The sequence below is a fragment of the Leptonotus elevatus genome, chromosome 1 (assembly GCF_054856555.1).
Source record: "Leptonotus elevatus isolate MCC_2025b chromosome 1, RoL_Lele_1.0, whole genome shotgun sequence".
NCBI lineage: Eukaryota > Metazoa > Chordata > Actinopteri > Syngnathiformes > Syngnathidae > Leptonotus > Leptonotus elevatus.
The window spans coordinates 35,064,568-35,088,996 of NC_141239.1; the positions used below are offsets into that span (position 1 = coordinate 35,064,568).

The following is a 24,429-nucleotide window of genomic DNA, read 5'->3' on the forward strand; positions in this document are numbered from 1 at the left end:
TAGCTCCATTGTGAGTAATATGGTTTGTGTCTCTCTATTTGATCTCTGCAGTTAGAAGACTATGGACCTGAGCCTGCGAGATGCTCTGGGTGGGGGTGGACGTGGCGTCCCAGGTGGGGCCCCTGCCGAGGCTCTGATGAAGAGAGACTTTATGAGTGCGCTGGAGAAAGAGAGTTATGACGACAAGGTGGGAGAGACAATGACCAAGAGTGACTACCGACCTTTACTGGATGGAAAGGACACCAAGAGTGGTGAGTCACGACAAACATTTCACTCAAAGACTCCAAAGAGGAAATTGTGTTTTTATTAAGGAAGTTCATTTTTGGATTAAAGAAATTGTATACTTTTGTCGCAAAACTTTAGGCTGTTGGTGTGCTGGTATATTCCAAGACAGATGTTTGTTTACTGGATGTTGGCTGAAAAGCATAGCTCAGGTTTTCCGTAACATGTCGCAAACAGCCAGAGGATAAACGTGATCGTGAGGCTTCACCAAATGTCTCTCAGTGTCTTGTGAGATGTCGTCTGGAATTTTGAGGAAACTGTCATTATGATTTTCTGTTTAGTGGTTTTGTTGTTCTCTACTGTGAGAGTTAAAAAAAATAATAATAATAATTTTCAGTCCACCTTCCAATATCAACAACAAGGTCCAACATCATGATGATACACTTCCCCCAAAACAAATTAACACACGCAGTGTTAAATTGAGGAAAAACAACAACAACAATAAAACGACAACAAGAGATGTTTATTGTTTCATGTTTTTAAAATGGAGCACATAAAAATTGGAAATAATTAGTGTGATCACAATTCTTAATCGTGTAGCACGAAGCCCTATTTATATTGCCCTTTGAAAAGTAATCGATAGAGTGTGGGAAAAAAATCTGAGGTTTATTAGAAATTTAGGTTGCCATGCGGCTGTTCTGATTTTGGTGCGTCTATGACAGAGATTTTTGAGCTGGGAAAAAAATTCTAAGTACCCCCTGCAATGTGCTCACGTAGTATTTATTTCTGTTTGATACATTGAATGAGTTTTTTTATATGTTTGAAATATCCAACTGTGTGCCGAACGTGAATGACGTGCTTGGTTTTCTTTTGCTAATCTCCACGTATCTCTGGCTCGTAGAATGTAAGCCAATGGCATAGGATTCAAACCCACAACCTCTGGGTTAGGGGAGCCGACCACTCCACCACTGAGCCACACCGTCAGTACTCTGTGTACTTTGTGTATATTACAAAATATTTCCCACCACTTATTTAAGGTTGCACAAATGTTCTTGTGTATCACTATTTGTCATTCTGCAGGGTCACACAACATCTGGAGTCCATATGTTACATGTTTTGATCAAGCTACGAAGTAGCAATGTTTGTTCGTGTGCTTACGTATATATCTGTGTCTACAGTTTTAACTTCTGTGCATTCTAAACTACTATCACATGCGACTGCAGTTTAGTGGTGCTTCAACCTCAGCACCCTCACATTCAAGCTGTCTGCGTTTGGTTCTCTTACGCACCCACTCACACACAACTCGGCACTCACGCCATACACGCATCTTGTCCTAAGCTGTCAGAGCCCATAACTAAGATGGCTGTGTAAGTGTGCTGAGTCCAGCAGATATGTTAAGGTGACTATGATGTAATGTAAGTGAAGCTTTTCATCACAAAAAGTAGTTGACATCCGCGACTAATGAGTCTTAGGTCTTATTTTACATAAATACTCAACTAAATTTTATCTTTAGAGCAATTTAAAAAAATTGAAACAAAGCGCTGTACATAGATAAAAGTTGAACAATTTAAGAAAACAAAAACAATAAATCGGGAGTCTCATTCTGTGTAGAGAGTAAACATGGACAGACTTGTCCATGTGTAGAGACCCCTAAATGGTCCCAATCCATAGTTTAGGACTAGCAATAGAAAAAGTTGCAACCCCACTGAGCGTCTGCTTAGGACTGGTACACACATACAGGTTTTTCATCTGTTACAGACCCCATACATAAAGATAAAAAAAAAAAAACAATCAAGCATTTAACAGTCTTGGTCATACCCCGTGTAGTGTGATACGATAGTCTCAACTGGTTGTTAAGGAAATGCCAGTACTGTATCCAGACTACTACAGGGGTGCTTTTGAATAAGGTGTAGAAGGCGACAGATATAGGTTGAATTTGAAGTAGTTCAGAACATTTCAGGTGGTGGACCGATTCCAGCGGTGGTTTGTGTGTTTAGAGCACGCCTTGCTCGCTAGCTAAATCCATTTGTTTGTTCGCCGGTCTGACCCACTGCGGTGGTTGAGATTCCTTACTTTTTGTTTCTATACTCACATGTTGAAGGCATCCATTTTGATTGAAATTTGTATGTTGGGAGGAGCTAAGACGACTAATTTATTAAAGTACCTGACTGTTCAACTGTAAGAAGATGACGTACCACAGCCATGCACTGTCTGCAATTTCAACAGGTAAGTTTACGTTTAACGAAACCCAGCATTACTGCAACTCATTACGTGAGTTGCACTGGGATCTTGTGTCACTAACTTAAGATATTAATGTGTAGCTTTGTTTTATGGCTATGTACAATAGCTATCTAAATAAGAATCTACGGGTAATGCGGAGAAAGAATTTCGCCCCACTTAGGTGGGTGTGACAATCAGTAGTACAGATAAAGCGTATCGTTAGCTAGTAAAGACTGTGCAGTAGCAACACTGGTGAAATAAAAATATTTAAAGACACCCCTTAATTTACCCAAATTAACTTGCTGCCATCTACCCTGATTGAGTGTTTTTCTTCTTGTTTCCAGAAAAAAGCCAAAGCTCTGCCCTTGAAGAACTATTTGCTGATAAGGACATGGCAGTTGAAATAAGACAGGAACACTCTCCGCATCCCACGGACACAGCAGGTTCAGAACGAGATACAGCAGTACAAAATCAGATACAGGCCAGCCATCAACTCGAACCTTAGTGAATCCGGTCACCTGGTGGTGAAATGTGAAGTACACTCTGCCAGTGCTATCAAACTTGGCAACGAGGTACCTCCGTGTGCAAGCATCATCCACATCCTCAGAGCGTAGATTTTCTACCGCGACGGACACCATCAGCCATGAACACTCATCCAGGTTCTGAGAAACCCAACATAGCCTTTTTTTTTTAATGCACAAAAAAAATGTTGTTTTATGTTTTTCATGTAAGGTAACTGCTTGGATTGGAAAAATACAAAATCTGAAAAATAAAAGTCAAGATTTGGACCATATGAAGTAATGTAGCGTTTTGGTAGAAATTATATTGTAAAATTTTTATATATTAAAAAAAAAAAAATCTGGATCAAAGGGATATCAACGAAATTAGCATATAAGGTTAAATAACTCACTCATAGCCAAATAATTTGTGAGCAACACTTTCCGCAAATGGTTTTAAGTCATTAAATTGTCCTATGGCGTTTACACACAATAATACATTTGAGTGAAAATTTGTATCTGCTGCAGGAGAGAAGTAAAAATGTGCTTTCAATTTCACTTTTGACCATGCTTGGAGGTGCATTCAAATACCACCAACAAAACAGGACATCTGAAATGCAGTAAAAAATAAAACAGTCAATGAATTAAACCAAACAGCGAAACAAAAATTCCACAAAATGATCCAACCTTTCGGTTGATGACGGAACGGATGCTAATTATACATTATTACAACACTACCAGTTGGTCATAATGCCATTTTATTTCATGATGTTAATCACTGCACATCGCAAGAAGCGTTACACCCCAGCAGTGTTTACAGTAGCACATAACATAATCATATCTGCACTATGACGTAGCTCTTTATGTTTATGCTCTGTGTCACAATAACTGAGTTGCCTTTCAAGAGCCTTTCCCTGTAAATGTGTACCTGCACAATAAACTAAACAGAAAAAGGTCAGCTTTGCATCTTGTGAACAACCGCAGTACATGATGTTGATTTAAAACCACTCACTCCCACCCACCCACGCAATGGGTATCTATTTTTGGGGTGGTACCCCACTTTGGAAGCTTTTACTTGGATGAGAAATGTAAGGAGAGCTTTCAGTTTAGTGATGCAGAAATGCAGTTTGGCTTTAAAAGATGGATCCATGTTTGACCTTGAGCCTGGAGAATGACTGCAGTCCTCAGAGGCCTGACTGGATTCCAGCTGTGCTGCCCTCACATTCATTGTGTGCGCGCGTGTCTATTGCCTGCCGTTGCACAAGATGCATTGACTTGGTCTGTTCCAGTGAACATTTGACAGGACTTCCAGTTTCTTTCAGTTTTTGAGACAGATGACAGACTGCTTTGTTTTTAGCGCTGATCGTAGCACTAGCATTCCTAGTCAGATGACAGAAATACCTTTTCGCTTCTTGTTTTGTCAGTCTGCAAAAATTTGAAGGCACGATGCCGACACTTAGCGGCACATTGAAAAGCAATAACTATTACTTAACTTCATGTACAGAGGTGTAGAAACTTATTTTCAGATTTTTTGGCGTAATCATCACACTTAAATGTTTGTTTCTGATCGTCAAGGCACTCCAAATGAATACAAAACACAGCTTCTAAATGATAATTTCACTTATTAAAGAAAAACATATTCAAACTTTTCTGGCCTCTTATGTAAAAAAATTAATTGCTCATGAGTCGATTATGATGTGATTAATCGCACATTTTGAAAAGCTGAGTTGAATTACACTGATTACCGCCAGATTTGTTGAATTGTGAAATCATGGTTCTTCGTCTTTCTAAAAGTCAAGTAGGCTACAAGAGCTCAACCGAAACACTTCATGCCACAGTCCAAAGAAATTCAAGAACAAATGAGAAACCAAAGTGATTGAAAGCTGTATTTGCAAAAGGAGAGAAACAAATAAAAACAAAATAAAGGGAAACTGCAAATAATAATAAGAATTTGAGAAGTGGGAAGTACTTTTTGTGTATGGATGTTTTACTGCGCTGCCTTCTGTCCAATCAGGAAATTATTTATGTCCTGCTGACTAAATGTATTTTATTTATTTTACTTTGATCTGAATTAAGTGTAGTAAGCATTGTTGCACTTCTTCAACCATTCTCTCATATGCATGGCTCAAGCTCGAAACCACCGGTCTAAAAAAAAAAAAAGCGCTTCTCTTGACATCGTTTTACTTCTTTCTGTCCCCTTTTCATTTCGTTCATTTTTAAAGCGTGAAATAAAACATGAATTGAATTGAACCTGAAAATAATTTATTTCTGAATGTTTTTGATGATACATAATACCTTTGTGTTTAGCCTATATTACTACATTATGTGTTAACAATATTGAATATTAATAAACTGTATATTTCCCCCAATGCCTCAATCCTGCAGATATATGAGTCGTTTGTGTTTTGTGCAGCCATATGCTAATAGTTGCATATTTTACCATTGGGTGTGCGAGTAAGTGTGAGTGTCACGAGTAGTATGTCCTTCAGTGACACACGCAAACGTGATGATTCTCAGACACTGTTGCCAAGAGCAAGTGTGGCCGAAGGAGCCACAGATGCTGTCGTCCTCTTCTGGTGTAACCATGACGATAGACCCTTCAGCGACATGTTTTGTCTGCATGCGTCATTGTCAAAGATGCACAAATATGCGCACGCATCGGGAGAGGGACACTTACTGACTGCTGCAGACGATTTTGGAAAATGTTTGGTGTGCAAGCGGCAAGTGACAGACAATCATTTTGGGATCTTCTCAGGTGATGGATAGGGATAAAATGTGCAATGATCCCTTTGGTTAAATTCCTGGAGCCAACTGGTGCCCCTGATGGCCTCCATAGTCTGTGAATCCACTAGCTTGGGAGAGATTTACTGGTGTATATATACTTGATCATTTTTCATAATGATTTGTGTTTTTCCCCGGGCAGGTCTTGGGGTGACTTCGTCAGTGATGTTACCAGGTGGACGCCAAGACCCACCTGGACAGCCAGCATTCACTTCCGACTACCTGTCTGGTAAGAGTTTTCTGATGAAAAATCTATTATTTGATACCTAATGTTTGCTTTAACTCAAATGTACAAAAAAAAAACCTATGACTTGGCAGTTTAAAAAAAATATATAGTTTGGGTGAGTAAACCTCTTGATAACTGTACGGCATTTTACGAATAGGTCTAATCAGGATGTATGCTTGCCTGTAAAACACAGAAATAAATAAATAAATAAATAAGAAGACCAAGTAACTTGTGCAATTTAGAATAATGGCCATCAAAACTTTAACTGCTGTTCACCTCAGACCATCCATCCATGCAGAGTACGCTATTACATTGACAACATGACTAAGCAATTTGACTGTCACATCTGTACACAATGATAACAGGACCTGTCATTTTTTTTTAAAATTATTATTATTTATTTATTTTTAATATATTTTTTAATATAAAATTAAATTAAAAAAAGGACCTGTCATTCTGATGGCCATGACATGTTCACATTTTTACTTTTGAGGGATGAACTATGGATTCTGAGCAAGACACTTTTTTGCAGGTAATCCATGAGGTTTTTTGGGGGGGGGGAAATGCACTATTTTGCAAATTTCGAGAAAGTTTCAAGAAATGTAACAAAATGACTGAGACAAACTGTAATATAGTGGCATACATAAAGTGCAGCACTTTTTTTTAAAGTCATAATTCATGTAAGTTATTTATCAAACAATTGTGCTAAGAGTTCTGTGTGGTGGAGTGGAAGCAAAAACAGGTGGACTCAGTTGCAGGGGAGCAGACAAAGCAAGGCAGTGGTGCAGGAGAAAACATTTGTATTTACAAAAGAAGAGAAGGAAGATTGCTAAAGAGCCAAGATCAAACATGGTAATGAGTATTCCAAAAAACAAAACAAGACACAAGGACCACCAGGAAAACAGGGAAGAGACTTATAATGTTCAGTGACAACAGAATGACCAGAGAGCAAGTGAACACAGGAAACTAAATACATGAATTAATTATGAAAAATAAAAATATTATACAGTATTTATTTTTCAAATGACACCAAGTAGGTAAAATCTTTGATGTGGGGAATGGAGGAAATAATTTGTACAAGGCTAAACTATTACCATTGTCAAGCCCAATGTGAAATACACAAACTCAGCACTGAACTAAAGCTAGGACTAACATAGCATTTATCATCCACTGATGCCATCACACCACAACAAAAAAGGTAAGGTATTCTTTATTGTGGGTGTAAATTTAAAAAACATAAATAGAAATTAAAATAGGACATTTCTGTTTTGGAGCTTGGCAACGGATTAATTGCATTTACATTATTTCCTATGAGAGAAAATGTTTTGGAGGTTGAACAATTCGGACTTTGAACACTTCGCAGGAACGAATTATGTTCAAACTCTGTACCACGGTTGTGCATGACATGATTTGCATGTCTGCATCATAATAAAAAGTTCTGGGTTTGAATCTTAGTTTAGACTTTTCTGTGTGGAGTTACACACAAGCAAGCTTCTCATTTTTGCATAAATTTTCTTAGGCACTTTTTTTTTCTTCCCACATGCCAAAACCTTTTTCTTTTTTTACCTGCCCTATGATTGACTAGTGAGTGACCAGTCTAAAACCATTTGAAATGTTCTCATTCAAATAATTATCTCAGGCCAGTATTTTAGTTAGGCACTACATTCATCTAAAGCGCTATCTGTTAAAATAGTATAAAGTAAGGTAAGGCAATCCATGTATGATTGGGATTGATTGGGATTGAACCCTGCCACAAGTAATGAAAATAAATGGGCTGTAACTTCCACTAACAACCCAGGCTAAACTTAGCTCCTCCCCAACATACACAGATGTTAGTCTCGCAGTCAAGACAAAATGCAAAAAATATGATTAGGTGAATTTTTCAGGGACTAACTGGGGATACGTTTTACACCCCCCCCCCCCCACACCCACACGCACACGTTTGTTTCATATCTTTGTGGGGCCGTCTAATTGACAATGCATTTCTGAGCTCCTTCCCCTAACTCCAACCATGAAAAATTATTGCCTACTCATATTCCTTACCCTAACCTCAACCATAACCCAATTCAAACCTAAACTCTAAAACCAAGTCTTGACCCTCAAAAAGAGGTCTAAACTTGTGGGGCCCAGCAAAATGGCCCCACATGGATGGGTGGACCCCACAACTAAAAAAATCTGAAATCCCAGAATGTTGGCCCCACTATGTAACAAAAACAAGACCGCACGCACCCCCCCCCCCCACACACACACAGCACTACTGCAAATTGGAGAGGGTTCCCTTTTCTGTGAATAACAAATTTTCTGATGATTCTGTCTACCTCACTTTTGCTTTCCAAGGTCCTATGATGGGTGGAATGACTGACCAGTGGGGCCAGAACAAGACGAAGGACAGCAGCATGCCTGACTCATTTTTAGGTTATCTTATTTTTCATTTCAAATTTCTCCTCAAGGGAATTAAAACAAATAAAACGTAACAAATATAATCTGAACTTAAATATTTGTTTTGTACAAGAATTACATGAAAGTGATTCCTAAACCTCAGTTGCTATGAAATAAATGTAAAACAATATAGTGGTGGACTAGGTACAAAATAAATGAATTCAATAAAATGAGATCAAGGAAGTGGGGCTGAGCAGCTGCCTGTTGAACATCTCTGTTTTCTCTCCTCCAGGGTTCTCTCAGTCTGGAATGAGTGGGAATGTGGGTTCCAGCATGCCACCATTCCAGACAAATGTGAACTCCACTCTCGGCCAGATGGGGATGGGAAAAGCGACAGACTCGCAGAAGACCTCCGGTCTCTTTGGTTCAGAGCCCCAAAAGGTCAATGTTACCAGTGGCAACAATCCCTTCAAACCGAGTGATCCATTTTCATCTGGTGCTCCTGGAATCCATTCGTTGGATCGCAGTCCAGGTAACAGAAATGATTTGGATGCATGTGTGATGCTGGGGCAGAAAGGATGTTTGAAATGAGTGAAGAAGTGATGATATGACGTAGTTAAGCCGCATGTATTGTATGCCTAGCCTGAAATTGTGAAATGAAAAGTGCAAATAAAAATAAAAATCACTTTTGTCCCTGGTGATGGCCCAGTAGGCGCAGTCAGAAGCAGTGTCATGTGATCACAAAGGAAATACTTTGAGCAGCAGAGGGCAACCTTTTCGTGTGACTGAGCAGTTACAGAACAGTGCTGTGTTGTTGTCACGTTTACTCCTATCTTTAGTTTCGCTGCTCTTTCATTTATTAATTGGAGCCACGCAGCTCAATAGTTTCTGTAGCATGAAGAAAAAACAAGATATCATATCAGCCTATTCAAATGAGAAATTGAAAGGAGAATTAGAAGCATTCGTTAATGGCTCGCCAAATCATCATATATTTGTATGATTACTAAATAATAACAAATATTTGCGAGGCAAGCAGCACTGGAACAATAATGCATATTTTGGTAGTGTGCCTGACTCAGTACATCCTTAATACTACAACTAGAGGAGAATCACACGGCAAATAGCAACCAATCGATGAAGTGAAAAGTCTTATTTAGGGTGGAATGCACCTTTTCCTAGGTTTTGATTTATTTTATTTCATGATGTAAGACCTAAAGGCTTGCTGGAAACGACAGAAGCTGAGATATTTTAGACAAAAATATGAGGTGATAAGCAGATTGAAAAGATCACTTTGTTTTTTAGCATTCTCTATTTTCTGCCTCTCATTCTGTTTTACCTGGTAAATGGATATTTTGTAATATTTAAAAAAAATATGAATACCAGAAGTGTATATCTACTGTAATATAATCAGATAATGAGAGAGATCAGGGGAATCATTTCAAGAAAGTTTATATGCAAAATATTATTTGTTTATTTTTGTACAAATTTGCATGCATTGTTTGTCATTCCCTTGTTTGTGTTATGTATTTCCAGATGTTGTATTTATATGATTTTTTTTTTTATGTCAATGCATGTGTAGCAATGGCTCATTGTATCCCGTGATGCTTTCAGCACGCATGAATTGGTTTGGAATCATGCATGTAATACTGTGCTGTATTCACATTGCACTACATTTATTGTTATATTCGGTATGTCTATTTTGCTATGTTGTGTGTACCTGCTTCATATACAAGGCCTTTTGTACCCTGGGTCATGCTGCTAATGATGATGTCATTTAAATGTGAATCAAACTTATGTCTCCTTCATACCCAATCTGACTGGTTACTGAAGTGTGCTAACAGTGCTATGACTCTCGAAACAAATTTACAAATGATATTATTAGTGAATGTTATGAATGATTTTATTTTATAGTACCTCTAAAAATTATTAATAGATGTTGGTTAATAATTTGATTTTGTTCATAAAATATTTTGGACATTGATTAAAACTATTCCAAAATTAATCTGTCAGTTCCCTTTTATAGTTTATGATTGTCACCTTATTAAGTGTAAGAGTTGATCCTTCACAACCGAAGCCTTAAAGAGATATTTCATAAAAAGCAATGCAAGATTCTTTGTGCCTTTTGAGGCATTTTTCCTGCAAATTTTTGTTGACCTACGTTACAATTGTAAGGCTCAACTGCTGAGACGTATTTCAAGTAGTAGCATACATTTTCACCTTTCATTTAAAACAGCCAGACAAAGGTCCATGAACTTATTAGTGAAACAAATGATTATATTGCAGCCATATATACACACAGCACATACAAATAATCCATCCATCCAATACAATTAAAATAATATACAGACGTGTCTCTACATCTTTATTGGAACAAGCAAATAAACATTTGGTAGTATTTGTCCAGTTTGTCCACACCACAAAACTATATGTTGTCTATACAAATGCACTACAAAATCCAAGCATTGTCTGTCTTAACAGGTTTGCCCCCCCCCCCCCCCAAAAAAAAGTTAAAATGAATATTCTGACTGAAATGTGATAATCATTCTTACATACTAAGATAATACATGATGCATATGACGTTTTAAAGATCAAAACCCAGTCAAGCAAAAAGACCTTCAGTCATGACAAATTTCTTTTTGGTGGTTGATTTTGATTTCTGACACAGTATGTGACTGGTTCCTGCTCTTATAAAACCTTCCCCCCTCAGCAGCTCCCACCCTTTCTCCCAGCGGCTCAGTGGATGACAGCAGCCCCACTTCCTCCACTTCCGAACCCCTCAGTCCTGAGCGATCGGGGTGCGAGGCTGGCAAGCAACAGCAGAGGCGGAAGAAGAAGAAGAGGAAGGGCCGTGATGAGGTGTACAGCTTCTTGGATAGGCAGGAGAAGAACGGCCATTCCGACAAACATGGCTTGCAGGAGAAGGCTGGACAGGATGCGGAGGAGGAGGATGAGGAGGAGGAAGACAACTGGGAGTGGGAAATCCGAGAGAGTGGAGCAGGAGGTCGAGTGAAAGGCAAGAAGTTGAAAAGTCGGGCAAGACTACCAGAGGAGTGGGGAGCACCCCAGCAGCCAGTGTCTCCCATACCAGCTGCAGTTGCTCCGACCTGGGCTACAGCAACAGACTTTGGCCCTTTGGACTCCAAGTCTGTCAAATCGGACCCCAGTCAAGCTTACTCCACGTCTATGCAAATGCCGACAAGTTTGACCAATCGCTCCCACGATAGATTTGCAGCAGATTCGTCTCTCAGCTCTTTTGAGCCCATGTATGTCGATGGTGAAAATGTGACAAGCAAACCTCAACCGATTAGCTCACCTGGCAACGCTACCAATAAGAGTAGTGCAGTTGGAGTCGTTAGTGGGAATTTAGCATTGATGACAGGAGACAATCTGAGCCCGGTCTCCCAGACATTCTCTTTTCTGGATTCAGTCCTCCAGACGCCGCCAGGTTCTACCCCCGACTCACAGAGCACCACCGCTATCACCAACACACCCGTACTTGCCTCGTCCACATCAGCAGATGTCGTTGTCCCTTCTTCACAAACCTCCTCTGGTTTCAATCCAGATGTCCCTCCATCCTTTGTCGCGTCGTCAAAGCCCAGCTCCTCACCTGTCACACAATATCCTAAAACTGCCCTTGAATCTGTCCTCAACGTTGATGCTAAGCCTTTCATCCCCTCAGCCTCACGCGTAACCCCCGCAACTGCTCCCAGTCCAAATGCTGTTGTTAATGCGGCCGCCTCCACCGGAGGCGCTGCAGTCACACAACTGGCTTGTCCTCCTTCCACTATCAGTCAAGCTGTAAAGCCAACATCATCAGACACTCCCACCAAAGCTGCAGCCAGCCCCGCTCTGTTCACCACACCTGCAGTCCCTCCCTCTGTCCTTACACACTCCAAGCACCAGGAGTCCACATCACCACTGCTCCCCCCACTGGAAGGTTGGTGAACTACAGGGAAGAGTGGGACTAACACGGGGCTTTTAATCTAAACTCGTTCATGCTTTTATAGCAGGAAGTTGCTTATATTTGTCTTGTGCTCTGCATGCCTTTTTGTTTGTGGATTGAGTGCCATGCTTGCTGGGTCCTTGGTCCATATTTTTAATTATAAGGGCCCGGCTGGTGAGCATACAAAAGCACATAACTTTATAACTTGACTCGAAGGCTTATACAACAATTGTCTTTATAGTTTTGGACAGACTCCAAATTAGCAAACCTTCAAGTTTCATCTGAGGTTGATGGTTCCACTCTGCTTTGCTATAACCTCATCCATAACCTTTTTATTACTTAACCTGCGAAATCTGATTACTGAAATGATATAACTTGCCACAGTGCCCTCTAACCTTACCTGATCGTGTCCTTGCAGCGTGTAGCAAGATGGCAGTAAAATGTCACAAATTTATAGTTTTCCAACTGCACAGTAAAATTTTGTAATGTTGTTAAAAGTAGGCATGATGGTAATTTAAAAAATTAGGCCTTATGCAAAAGATGCGTTCACCTGCAGTGGCTATGAAAAGTCTGTTGTCAAATTCCAGTGCTTTTGTGAAATTGAAACATAAGACCAAAATAAATGATTTCAAAACTTTTCGACCATTATTGATACCTATAACCTTGTGAAATGCCCCCCCCCCCCAAAAAAAAGGTTTTAGAAGAGCAAAAAAACAACTGTGGTTATGTATTTGCGCAAGTGTGCACACCCTCATTACTTGATGTGGCTGCGCTGAAAATGAACCAGTTACATTCAAACTCATGTTAAATGAGTCAGCACACACCTGCCACCATTTAAGGTTCCTCTGACTATCACCTTATAAACTTCAGTTGTTTTAGTAGGCATTCTCTTTTGCTTCCTTGTAGAAGCCTCACAAAAAGCCGTCATTCAAACAGGGGTGTGTAGACTTTTTCAAGTATATCCACCGTATTTGTTAGACGCCAAAATCGGATTTCCCATATTCTAAAAAGTTTTATTGTGACCTTAAGCATAATGTTACTTTCTAGTTTATAAAAGATGACCTATATGTTGTCATTTACAAGCTACTGTATATATTAATACACTAATTACCCCTTTGTCAGTCGGCTTCCACTCAAGCGGTACAACAAAAAGTGCAAAAATGAAATACTTTAGATGAGCATCATCATCATCATCATCATCATCACCAACCATCTTGAGTGTAACCGTTTTCTAATATGCCTTTTGTCCTGTAATCTGGGGTGAATTGTATTCACTTATATAATGCTTCTGACTTAATGCTTGATCTGTTTTCTGTTGAATGAAGCTTTGTTTCCATGATATATTGTGCTGCATTAATTTTCGTCACTACAACTTGACCAGTAAGTGGCAGTGTGCTTCAACTTACTTCAAATTAGACATGGTGAATATTCTCAATTCATATTTTACTGATCTAATGCTACTGTAGGTGAGAAAATATGTTTTGAGTGTAGTGTTTTTCCCAAAACCGCACATGGGCCCTCTAGTGTAATTGGGACCAATCTGAGAACAGTCAACTGCAATTTCTTACTGGACATGTTTTTGCACTTCCTTGAATTTACATTTTTGTGATAATTCTGATTATTGTTGAACAGTTAATGAGTAGTGAAATGTTTAATTTAGTTGGTAATAATTGTGTGTGTCAAACATGACCATTCTTAAAATTGTATTTTTCTTTCCTCCTCATTCTCTCCATCTCTCTTGCTCTCACAACGCTGTCAACGAAGTAGCACCAGGTAAGTCATATTTCAATTAGTCATATTAGTATCACGCTTTCATTTTCGAATAAATATAAATGAATAATAAAACAACCCTGGCCACGTTGGGGTACTCACTGCTCGGCCCCGAATAAGAATTCCTACAGAAACAAGAATTAGGGGCACTTCCTGTCTGGTTTAGCATTTGGCTCCAAAAGTCTTTTTTTGTACGTCGAGGGCTGCTGTATATGCCTTGAAATGTTTGTGGTGAAACGTACTACGGGGAATTTTAAAACCCAAAATATAAATCCTCATAGCTCTATTCCTTTTCACTTTGCCACCCAATTCTCATAGCCATAGTTTAAACGTAACGGGACAGGCTCCTTTAAACCTCTGTAGGGGGCGCTACAGACACTTTTTTTTTTTTGGTAATCGTGTATGAAAACTTTAAAATATGCCATTTTTCACCAGGCTCCATGTGTGTGTGCAAAGTTTGGTGAGTTTTCGTTCATGTTTAGGGTCTAAAAAATGCGACTGTTTGCGCAGAATAATATCAATATTTTAAAAGAATAACAATAATACAGTGACCTCAGAAGTCACAAACAATCCATTGTAGCTGTCTTTTTGTTGTTGTTTTGGTAAGTAATGTTCCCCTCATAAATAATTGAGATATATCTATATTCAGTATTTTTTTAGTTTTGCATTTTTATATTGAGTACGGTAACGTTATTGATTGATTGACACGTCAGGCCCCATGCCCACTGCCTCAAATTGGTTGTGTTTCCTCAGGCGCAGTGATTCCTTAATAATCACATTAGAGGTTCAAGGTGGAGCGAGAGAGGATGTTTTATGCCACAGATCGTTTGACTAATATATCAAGAGCAAGTGTTTTTTAGTTACAAACTATTCTTCCTTTAAGTCTGCCAAACAACATTCAGTCATTTGATGGTTTGTATTGTCTTCATTCTGCTTACACGACTACTGCATAGCGCATACAGCTGTCACCGTTTCATGTTTTTCTTTATTGGTATTTACATTTCCCTGAAAGAGAGAGGCGTGCCTTGTATTAAGCTTGTGATCGTCTGCATGCAGGCAGGCTGTTTACAGCATCTGTCTTGTTAGATAGATTTATCTGCTGTATGTATTTATCAGATCAAAGGTCGGTAGCTGTTTTGCAGGGTGTATCATTCAGTGGCTTGTACGCAATCTTTCCATTTCCTGTATACTTTTAGTCTCTGCTTTCTGCACCTCTCTCGTTAAATAGTGTTCAAAGTGGTCTCGCTCATGTCTGCTTGTACTGTATCCTCTTGATCTTGACGAACCTGTTCCTGCTGAGGACGTGCAGGAGGCTGAGCAGTCGCAGACAGTGCATGAGATATTGACGCCTTTTAATTGCATTGGCTGCTAATAGTGTTGTGTGGCTCAGTCTTGGCTCATTTGTTTTCAATTAGAGCCAGTGTGTATAAACCATATTTAGCACCGGATTACATTGTGTTGCTGCACTCACGTTGGTTGGTGCTCGTTTTGTTGTTTCGGCGGCTGCCTCTGTGATCTTTTTGATTCTAGTGTTGTTGCAACAAGTTTTTGATGCAAGCTGTGCTGAATAGACACTTTTGTTAGTTTTTTTTTACACTCTACGCCAGTGAAATTTATGCTTAGAGAGCTAGCCTGCCAGGATGTTTTTGTGTCTCCATTTATCTGTGACTGGTTTCGAGTGCATTTGTCAACTGCTATTAAAATTGGTTTAAACACTGCACTTCTGTCAATCATCAGCTACTGGCAATTTCTGCAAAGTTGACGGAAGTTGCTTGAGCTTGTGGTCATCGTTAGTTAAAATTGATCATGCGGAAAAAGGTTGGTTGTGTATGGTGACTTGGATTCAGAGACAGCGTACTCGGAGCATACGAGTCTCACTAAAATCAAGTATGAATGCTTCAATACTTTTTAAGAAGGGGGACCGGAGGGTGTGTTCCAACTTTAGAGGGATCACACTCCTCAGCCTCCCAGGTAAGGTCTATTCGGGGGTGCTGGAGAGGAGGGTCCATCGGGAAGTTGAATCTCGGATTCAGGAGGAGCAGTGTGGTTTTCGTCCCGGCCGTGGAACAGTGGACCAGCTCTACACCCTCAGCAGGATCCTTGGGGGTGCGTGGGAGTTCGCCCAACCAGTCCACATGTGTTTTGTGGACTTGGAGAAGGCGTTTGACCGTGTCCCTCGGGGAGTCCTGTGGGGGGTGCTTCGGGAGTATGGGGTACCGGGCCCCCTGATACGGGCTATTCGGTCCCTGTACGACCGATGTCAGAGTTTGGTCCGCATTGCCGGCAGTAAGTCGAATTTGTTTCCTGTGAGGGTTGGACTCTGCCAAGGTTGCCCTTTGTCACCGATTCTGTTCATAACTTTTATGGACAGAATTTCTAGGCGCAGCCGGAGTGTCGAGGGGGTCCGGTTTGGTGGCCTCAACATTGCATCTCTGCTTTTTGCAGATGATGTGGTGCTGCTGGCTTCTTCAAGCCGTGATTTCCAGCTCTCGCTGGAGCGGTTTGCAGCCGAGTGTGAAGCGGTTGGGATGAGGATCAGCACCTCCAAATCCGAGACCATGGTCCTCAGTCGGAAAAGGGTGGAGTGCCTTCTCCGGGTCGGGGATGAGATCCTGCCCCAAGTGGAGGAGTTCAAGTATCTTGGGGTCTTGTTCACGAGTGAGGGTAGGTTAGAGCGGGAGATCAACAGACGGATCGGTGCAGCGTTTGCAGTGATGCGGACGCTGTATCGTCCGTTGTGGTGACGAAGGAGCTGAGCCGAAAGGCAAAGCTCTCGATTTACCGGTCGATCTACGTTCCTGCCCTCACCTATGGTCACGAGCTGTGGGTCGTGACAAAAAGAACAAGATCCCGGATACGAGCGGCCGAAATGAGTTTCCTCCGCAGGGTAACCGGGCTTTCCCTTAGAGATAGGGTGAAAAGCTCGGTCATCCGGGAGGGACTCAGCGTCAAGCCGCTACTCCTCCACGTTGAGAGGAACCAGTTGAGGTGGCTCGGTCATCTGGTTCGGATGCCTCCTGGGCGCCTCCCTGGGGAGGTGTTCCGGGCATGTCCTACCGGCGGGAGGCCCCGGGGACGATCCAGGACACGCTGGAGAGACTACGTCTCACGGCTGGCTTGGGAACGCCTTGGGATCCTGTCGGAGGAGCTGGCTGAAGTGGCTGGGGAGAGGGAAGTCTGGGCTTCCCTGCTAAAGCTGCTGCCCCCGCGACCCGACCCCGGATAAGCGGAATTGAAGACGGAACGGAATGCTTCAAAAATAAATCAACCACAAGATCATTTAATTATTTTCTTAGCAAAGTGATACTGCAATAGGGCTGGTCTCACGATTCGATTCCGATTTTTGGGCCTGTGATTCGATTCGGAATCGATTATCGATTCCGAACGGTTTTAGATATAAAAAAAATATTTGATTGACAATGATTTCTGCTTCAATTTATTGATATGCAAAGAATTGTCATGATCTATTCCAGTCTGACTCGCTAATGCTAATTAGCGCTACTCCGTGGCACTTTTATCTCTCAAAAGAACGACTATTCATACAAAACGCTTCAAGAATGTATACAAAGAAGCATCTTAACATCCTACACTGCAAAAAAAACAACTTTAATTGGAATAACTTGATCATGACTTTTTGCTTCTACTCTCTAATGTGGCTACAACTTAACAGTATCAGAACAAGCGGAACCACACTGCCCCTAAGTGGCCAAATCGTGTACAACATGAACGGTGCTCCCAATACAGGCACACACAAACAAGGACAAGACAGTATAAAATAATTGAAATCAAATCGATTTTGGGACATTTAAAATCGATTCTGAATCATACTAAATGAGAATCGCGATTCTTATGAGAATCGACACCCCTACATTGCAATAATGCACACAGACGCTCATGCTCAGACATTTTTTTTTGCTTTTTGGGGGAATCGTTGACCTGCTACAAAACCCAAATGCGCTTCAGCTAAAGGTGATTTTTTTTTGTAAAGATCAGAATTTATGGTTCCATCAATCACAGCAAGTCATCCAGGTCCCGAGGGAGCAAAGTAGCCCTAATCATTTGTTTCAGAATTATTCGCACAAATATCTTCAAGATTTTCATGTGTTTTTGAGATCCACAAATATATGCGCAATTAACACGTGTTAATGTTGTGTGAGCATTTATCATGACTTATCATTTGTAAATTTCCAATTCTGCTTGTGAATTGTTGAGGTTCAATTGATCAGCGGGCAAACGCAAAAAATTTTTGAGACAAGAGTCACGCAGCGTTAGGATATTCACGCAAGTTCCAAACATTCATGTGTAGCACGTCCCTCCTCCGTCCACTAGGAGGCAGTGTTGCTGTCTCCTTTGAACAGGAAGGAGTCATCTCCCGTTTTTCATTTAAAAGTTGGAAATTGAAAAATGTAAAACAACTCTTTATCTAATCTTCTATTATGTGTTTATTTAACACAAATCAGGGGGAAAGTATGATTGTAATTTGTTTCCCTCGAGCTTGCATTGACTTGACAGAAAGACATTCTTCTTCTGCTGTTACTTTTTCTTTTTCTATGCTGCTACAGCAGCAGCGACCTAAGAGAATAGTAATAGAAGAAAAACATCTTCCGGGTCAAAACAAATTGACAAGGTTCAAGAAAATTGATTTTTTGGTGTCATAATAGATGAGAAAATTAGTTGGAAGCCACACATTAAACACATACATATCAGAAAGCATTGCAGTATTGAATGAAGTCAAATGGGTACTTGATTACAATTAGCTCCCCATCTTGTACTGTTCCATAATTCTGCCATATTTTAGTTACTGCGTTGAGAATTGGGGTGATAATTACATAAATTCAATCAGTGTATATATATATTAGGGGTGTGAATTGCCTAGTACCTGGTGATTCGATTCGTATCACGATTCATAGGTCACGATTCGATTCAATACCGGTTAATCCCGATACAAATCTAAAAATATATTATTGCGATTTTTTTTTAAACTCAACTTTAGAAAATACTAATCAGTAAACTTGTACATGTACACTGTAAAATTTATATGAACATTTATTTATCTAAAAATTCAGGCCTATAACTGAGCCACTGCATTTAACAAACAGGTTGCAGTCTGTTTCATGTTTGAACAGCACTGAAATCAAATATTAAGGCTTAATGTTCCATTAATATAACATTCTTACATGCTTAATGTGTGAATCCTAACCCTAAGTAAGACGTTTTTTTTAATATTCCCATAAAAAAATGATGTTTAAAAATCTATTCGGTCGCATTTCGAATCGATTCGAGAATTGCGCGCTGAAATATCGCGATATATTGCAGAATAAATTTTTTCTAACACCCATATATACATTTTAATTACCATTCATATAAACTAAGAAAATATGGAGAAGGGAGGGGATTTAATAAGTCTTGCGACTTCTTCCCACCCCCTTTGTTAGGTGCGCTTTGTTGAATTTAGCTTGTTTTGTAGTTGTTGTTTTTTGTTTTGTTTTTTTGTTGTTGTTGTTGTATGTATATTGTTATTGTTTTTGTTTTGTTTTGATTCTTTTTCATGTTCAAATAAACTCAAACTCAAAACCGTAAAACATATTCTTTTTGCAAATTCATTTTAATTGCTGCATATTTTTCTTCATGACTTTATTTTATTATTTTTCAAATTGATCTGAAAGTGCTTGAGATTAGGGCCACATTTAATCTACTGGATCAGTAGCAGTCTAATTTTGTGCCTTTTTTTTCTCTCTTGGCTGGTCTTCCTATATTTGACCCTTTCCCTTCTTTGTAACGTAAAGTTAGCTCTCTTTATGTCTACATTTGCCATATGTTTTTCTCCTTTATCCATGTTTTTCCCATTCTGTCATCCATTGGGCGACCCACATTCTCCGAGTCTCCGCCACACCGAAATAATCACTGCATCTGCACTGCAGGGGTGGGGTGGGCAATTGAGGGTGTTGCTGGAGAGGGGAAGGCGTTGTCGGGGAGACGTGGGAGGCGGTTGCCACAGCAACTAAACCACTCTGCAAGTGAGGGATGGAGGAAAAGAGAAGGAGTGGACTGGGTGTGACAGTCAGTGAGGCTGAAGAGTAAAAATAGAAACGCTGTGACAAGATCCCCAACCCTCTGTCCCTCCTACAGCCCCCACCCTTTCCGTCTCTTTCCCCAGCGCCACAGGCAGGCAGCTGTAGCATCCTCTGTTTCCTCTTGGCTCACATGTCCCCAGCTGCTCAGAAATATCTGACCTTCAGAAAGACCAATTTACAATGACCTCTAAATGTCTTTCTGTGTAGAAAACATACTTCTTCAGTCTCATCTCATTTGGATCGGTACCCTATGCTTTATTAATGTTTGTTAAGGAATTACATTATCAATCATTATCCATGTTTGAGTTTTGTACTTTTGGCCTGTTTATGAAGGTCAACTGGTGAAACCGTTGTAGCAAAAGCATCATGTTGCTTGGTGTTATTTTGCTGGTTTTTGTCCTCTCTTTTGCAAAACTCACTAAATCCACTTATTATTGTTAGACAAATGTCATTAATTTCATTTATTTACCGAAACTAGACAAGATAACTTCCAACTGCTAAACTTTATTGTTCATTTGCACGTATTCACTCATTTTAAATTTGATGCCTGAAAGACGTTCCAAAAAAAGCTAGGATAGGCCATGTATACCACTGTGTTACATCTGACAACATTCAATAAACATTTGGGATTGATGATAATAATTGTTGAAGCATTGCACGTTGAATTATTTCCTATCCTATCTTGTTGTGCAACTTCAGTTGCTCAACAGTTCGGGGTCTCCAATGTCCACATACAGAATATATCCAATGGGAGACAGCTGTGGACTGTTGGCAGGCCAGCCTCGTACTCTTTTACTGGATGGCAGTAGGGCTGTGCAATTAATCGAAATTCAATTACGATTTTGATTATTACCCTCCACGATTACAAAAACGATTATTAATACTAGGCCTGCAACGAGTCCTCATTATTTCTGCCTCGGATACCTGTTGAGATAGTTGTAGTCAAGCTAACGGCATTATGCATGACAGTAAACCGAATTTCAAGATAAACCTTACCTTACCAAGTAGTATATGTAGATCAATGCATTGTAGCGCTTTTATTTTGAAGTTGTTTCCGGAAACGTGTCGATGCGGTATAAGGGCTGACGACGTGCCAGATCGTCAATTCAGAGTTTTGTGAACAACGGCAATAGAAATGCCCCAAACTGTCGCAACAGACGTCAGTAAGACAAAGTCCTGAAGTCACGTTCAAGCTCCATTTAAGAGCGCTAAGACATACTTATGCTGACATTGTATTGTACTGTTCTGTTGCCAGCGTTTAGCGGCGACTGCTATCTAACAGCGAGCTACCAGCACCAAGCAGCAAGCTAGCCGCGCTAGCTAGCAGCGGTAAAATGCTCTGGCCGTCAGAATAATACTAAATACTACAGCCCTGTGTTTTTTGTGTTCTGTATTTATAATTGTTCTTTAACCAAGAAAGAATATACAGGTATATTTTTATTTATTTATTATTTGCTATAACTTTCAGTAGGACATCTGAATACCGTGCCAAAACTAGTTTGCACCCCACAAGCCATAATGCACATGCTGCACCCCAACTTCAAATTTTTGCTAACATAAATAATATATATTATTATAAATTCTGTTTGGTCCAAAAATAACTTACATAAATATAGTATTTCAAATAATCGTATTTGTTAAGAAAATGGATGAATGGATGGATGTCTTAATATTTTTAAATGTTTAAACAAATGTTAAAAAAAAAAATTTGTTTTGAATAATCGTGATTTCAATTATTACCAAAATAATCATGATATAATAATAATATTTTTTTTCCATAATCGAGCAGCCCTACATGGCGCAGCATATATTCCTCCAAAACCTGTATGTACCTTTCAGCATTAATGGTGCATTCACAGATGTGCATGTTTGCCATGGGCACGAACACACACCCATACCATCACGGATACTGAACTTTTTGTGCTGATAGCAGTTTGGAAGGCCCTTGGGTCAGAATACATGACATACATGATTTCCATAAGCAATTTCAATGTGAACTCGTCAGACCACAGCGCACTTTTCCACTTGTAGTCAGTCCATCTCAGATGCGCTCGGACCCAAAGTAGCTGAGGCTGTTTCCGGGTCAAGTCGTGTTAACTGTCAGTTGTTTCTGAGCCCATGTGGCAATATCCTTCATGCCGGTTTTAATGCAGTGCCACCTGAGGGATGGAAGGTCAAAGGCATTCAATGTTGCTTTTCAGCCTTGCTGATTACGTGCAGAGATTTCTCCAGATTCGCCGAATGTTTTGGTGATATTATGGACCGTACAAGTTCAATGAAAACTTTGAGAAACGCTGTTCCAAACTTAGACTATTTGCTCACCACAAAGTGATGGAAACCTGCTCCATCCTTGCTTGTGAACAATTAGGCCTTTCTGGGCTGCCTTTTATACCCAATCATGACACTCCCCAATTACAATTAATCTCTTTACCTGTGGAGTGTTCCAAAGTCCAAAGTGTTCTTTTGTTTTTGTTTTCTGGTTGTTGTTGTTTTTTTAAAGTATTTCTCAACTTTTTCAGTCTTTTGTTGCCCCGTCCCAGCTTTTTTGCAACGTGTTCGATAATGTTCATCAGTTTAAACATTAAGCATCTTGTTTTTTGTAGTGTATTCAATTGAATTGCAAATCATTGTATATTTTTTTTATTTATATTTTACACAGCTCCCCAACATAATTTAAATTGGGGTTTGTAATTGTACCCTCTTAAAACAATGCTTAATTGTGTCATGGGTTTAAGGAAATGCGGGGAAGGCAGGTTTTTGCAAAAAAAAAAAGTCAATGTCAAACTAACAAAACAACAAAACATCAAATGTCAAAAATACTGAACCAAAAATAACCTAGTACAAAGTAACTAAACAAACACTAGGAAAAATAGACTTGACGAAAGCTAAACAAACACTAACAGGAAACAAGACATGGCAAGAACGATGAACCGACAAGGACCAAAAGAAAGCAGGGAACTAAATAGAATGAGATGATGAGACACACCTGGACACACCTGGACAAGACACACGTGGCTGAGAGAGCTCATTGGATGACACAAGGGACTGGGTTGACAAGCACAAGTGGACACAATACAACTTGACCAGACAGACATTGACAAAAGAGTACGCAAATAAAACATGAAAACTAAAATCAACTAAATCCACGTGATCAACAAAACACAGATCAAGACAAACTGAGTCTTAAGAGCAAAAGAGCTCCAAGTTAAAAGGGGGTTGGGGAGCAAGAATGTAGGTGTTCAGTGCCGCAACGTACAGCTGACGTGCAACCTTTATTAAACTCACCAAACACCATCCTGTAACAGAAAAAGTATCTCGTGTAGTGTCTGCTTAGATGATGAAATGAGGCCGAGCAGTCTTCAACAACATTTAAAACAGTGAAAATGAATGATTAATGTCAGCCGTAACCACAGCAATAAAAACATCCAGTCAGTGATTTGTTAAAGCCATCATCTTGTAGGCATTCGGATCTTTTTCCTTCTTCCAGTCATTCGCAAATCACACTTGGACACTTTCACTGCCTCGCTGACAGATGGAGATTGTAGAGCTCTTGCAAGAATTCCCATACAGTAATACGGTCAGTAACAGGGTCACTATGCATTATTTCAAAGGTTTCCCTGCCCTAGTATTTTTTAATTTTTTATTTATAGTACTGTAGTGAGTAGCGCTTCTGCTGTTTTATTGTGTGGATTAAAGTGGAGTTATGTGGGTTCTGACACCAATGGGCCATGTGGGAAAAGAAGCAATGTGTGTGACAGTGATTACTCTAATTAACAGGTTTAGTCCAATCCATAAAACAAAAGATGACGGTCTTGATCAACGCAAACTATTAGATTCACATTGGTTACCATAAAGTTTGGGAGAAACTGGGGTTTCACTACTCATATTACTACTTACTACTACTATTACTACTCAGTTTTCAACAGGTGGATTTAAAAAAAAATCAATGTAGTGCTTCTTTTTGTTGTTCTGGAATTTGCTTATTGAACTACTGAAATGCCATTCATCAATTCTGACATGAGGAAAATATACCATCATGTCGCAGGGTTACGCCTTTTAATATTGTTTGGGCTGTCGCACACTGTGTGATGCTTCTGAATCCGACTAGGACATGACCATCACAAAACAGCTGGCCACTCACAAACACACATCGCGTGATTTAGCAATTAGCATACAGTAAATACTCCTGTGCTAGCCTGTATTGTGTTCCGAGGCTCCTCCATGAAATATGTAGTTCCGTATCACTTTCTTCAAAAAAATTGTTAAAAGATAGCGTGTCAATAAAGGATATCGCAGGGTGCTACAGAAAGAAGACAT

General features: G+C 39.8%; 1 protein-coding gene across 3 annotated transcripts in view; it reads left to right on the forward strand.

Annotated features, from left to right (window-relative positions):
- The window catches only part of map4l (microtubule associated protein 4 like), a 76,637-nt gene that overhangs the window by 18,326 nt on the left and 33,882 nt on the right, over window positions 1–24,429 (forward strand). The window contains exons 2-6 of one of the 3 annotated variants that reach the window (XM_086094771.1): window positions 52–251; window positions 5,863–5,949; window positions 8,284–8,361; window positions 8,618–8,857; window positions 11,033–12,821. In XM_086094771.1, coding sequence (XP_085950897.1) covers window positions 62–251; window positions 5,863–5,949; window positions 8,284–8,361; window positions 8,618–8,857; window positions 11,033–12,270 — 1,833 coding nt within the window. In that variant the 5' untranslated portion in view covers window positions 52–61 and the 3' untranslated portion in view covers window positions 12,271–12,821. Of the gene's footprint in view, window positions 1–51; window positions 252–5,862; window positions 5,950–8,283; window positions 8,362–8,617; window positions 8,858–11,032; window positions 12,822–24,429 lie in introns of those variants that run through there. The other 2 variants (XM_086094780.1, XM_086094763.1) reach the window with 2 other exon arrangements.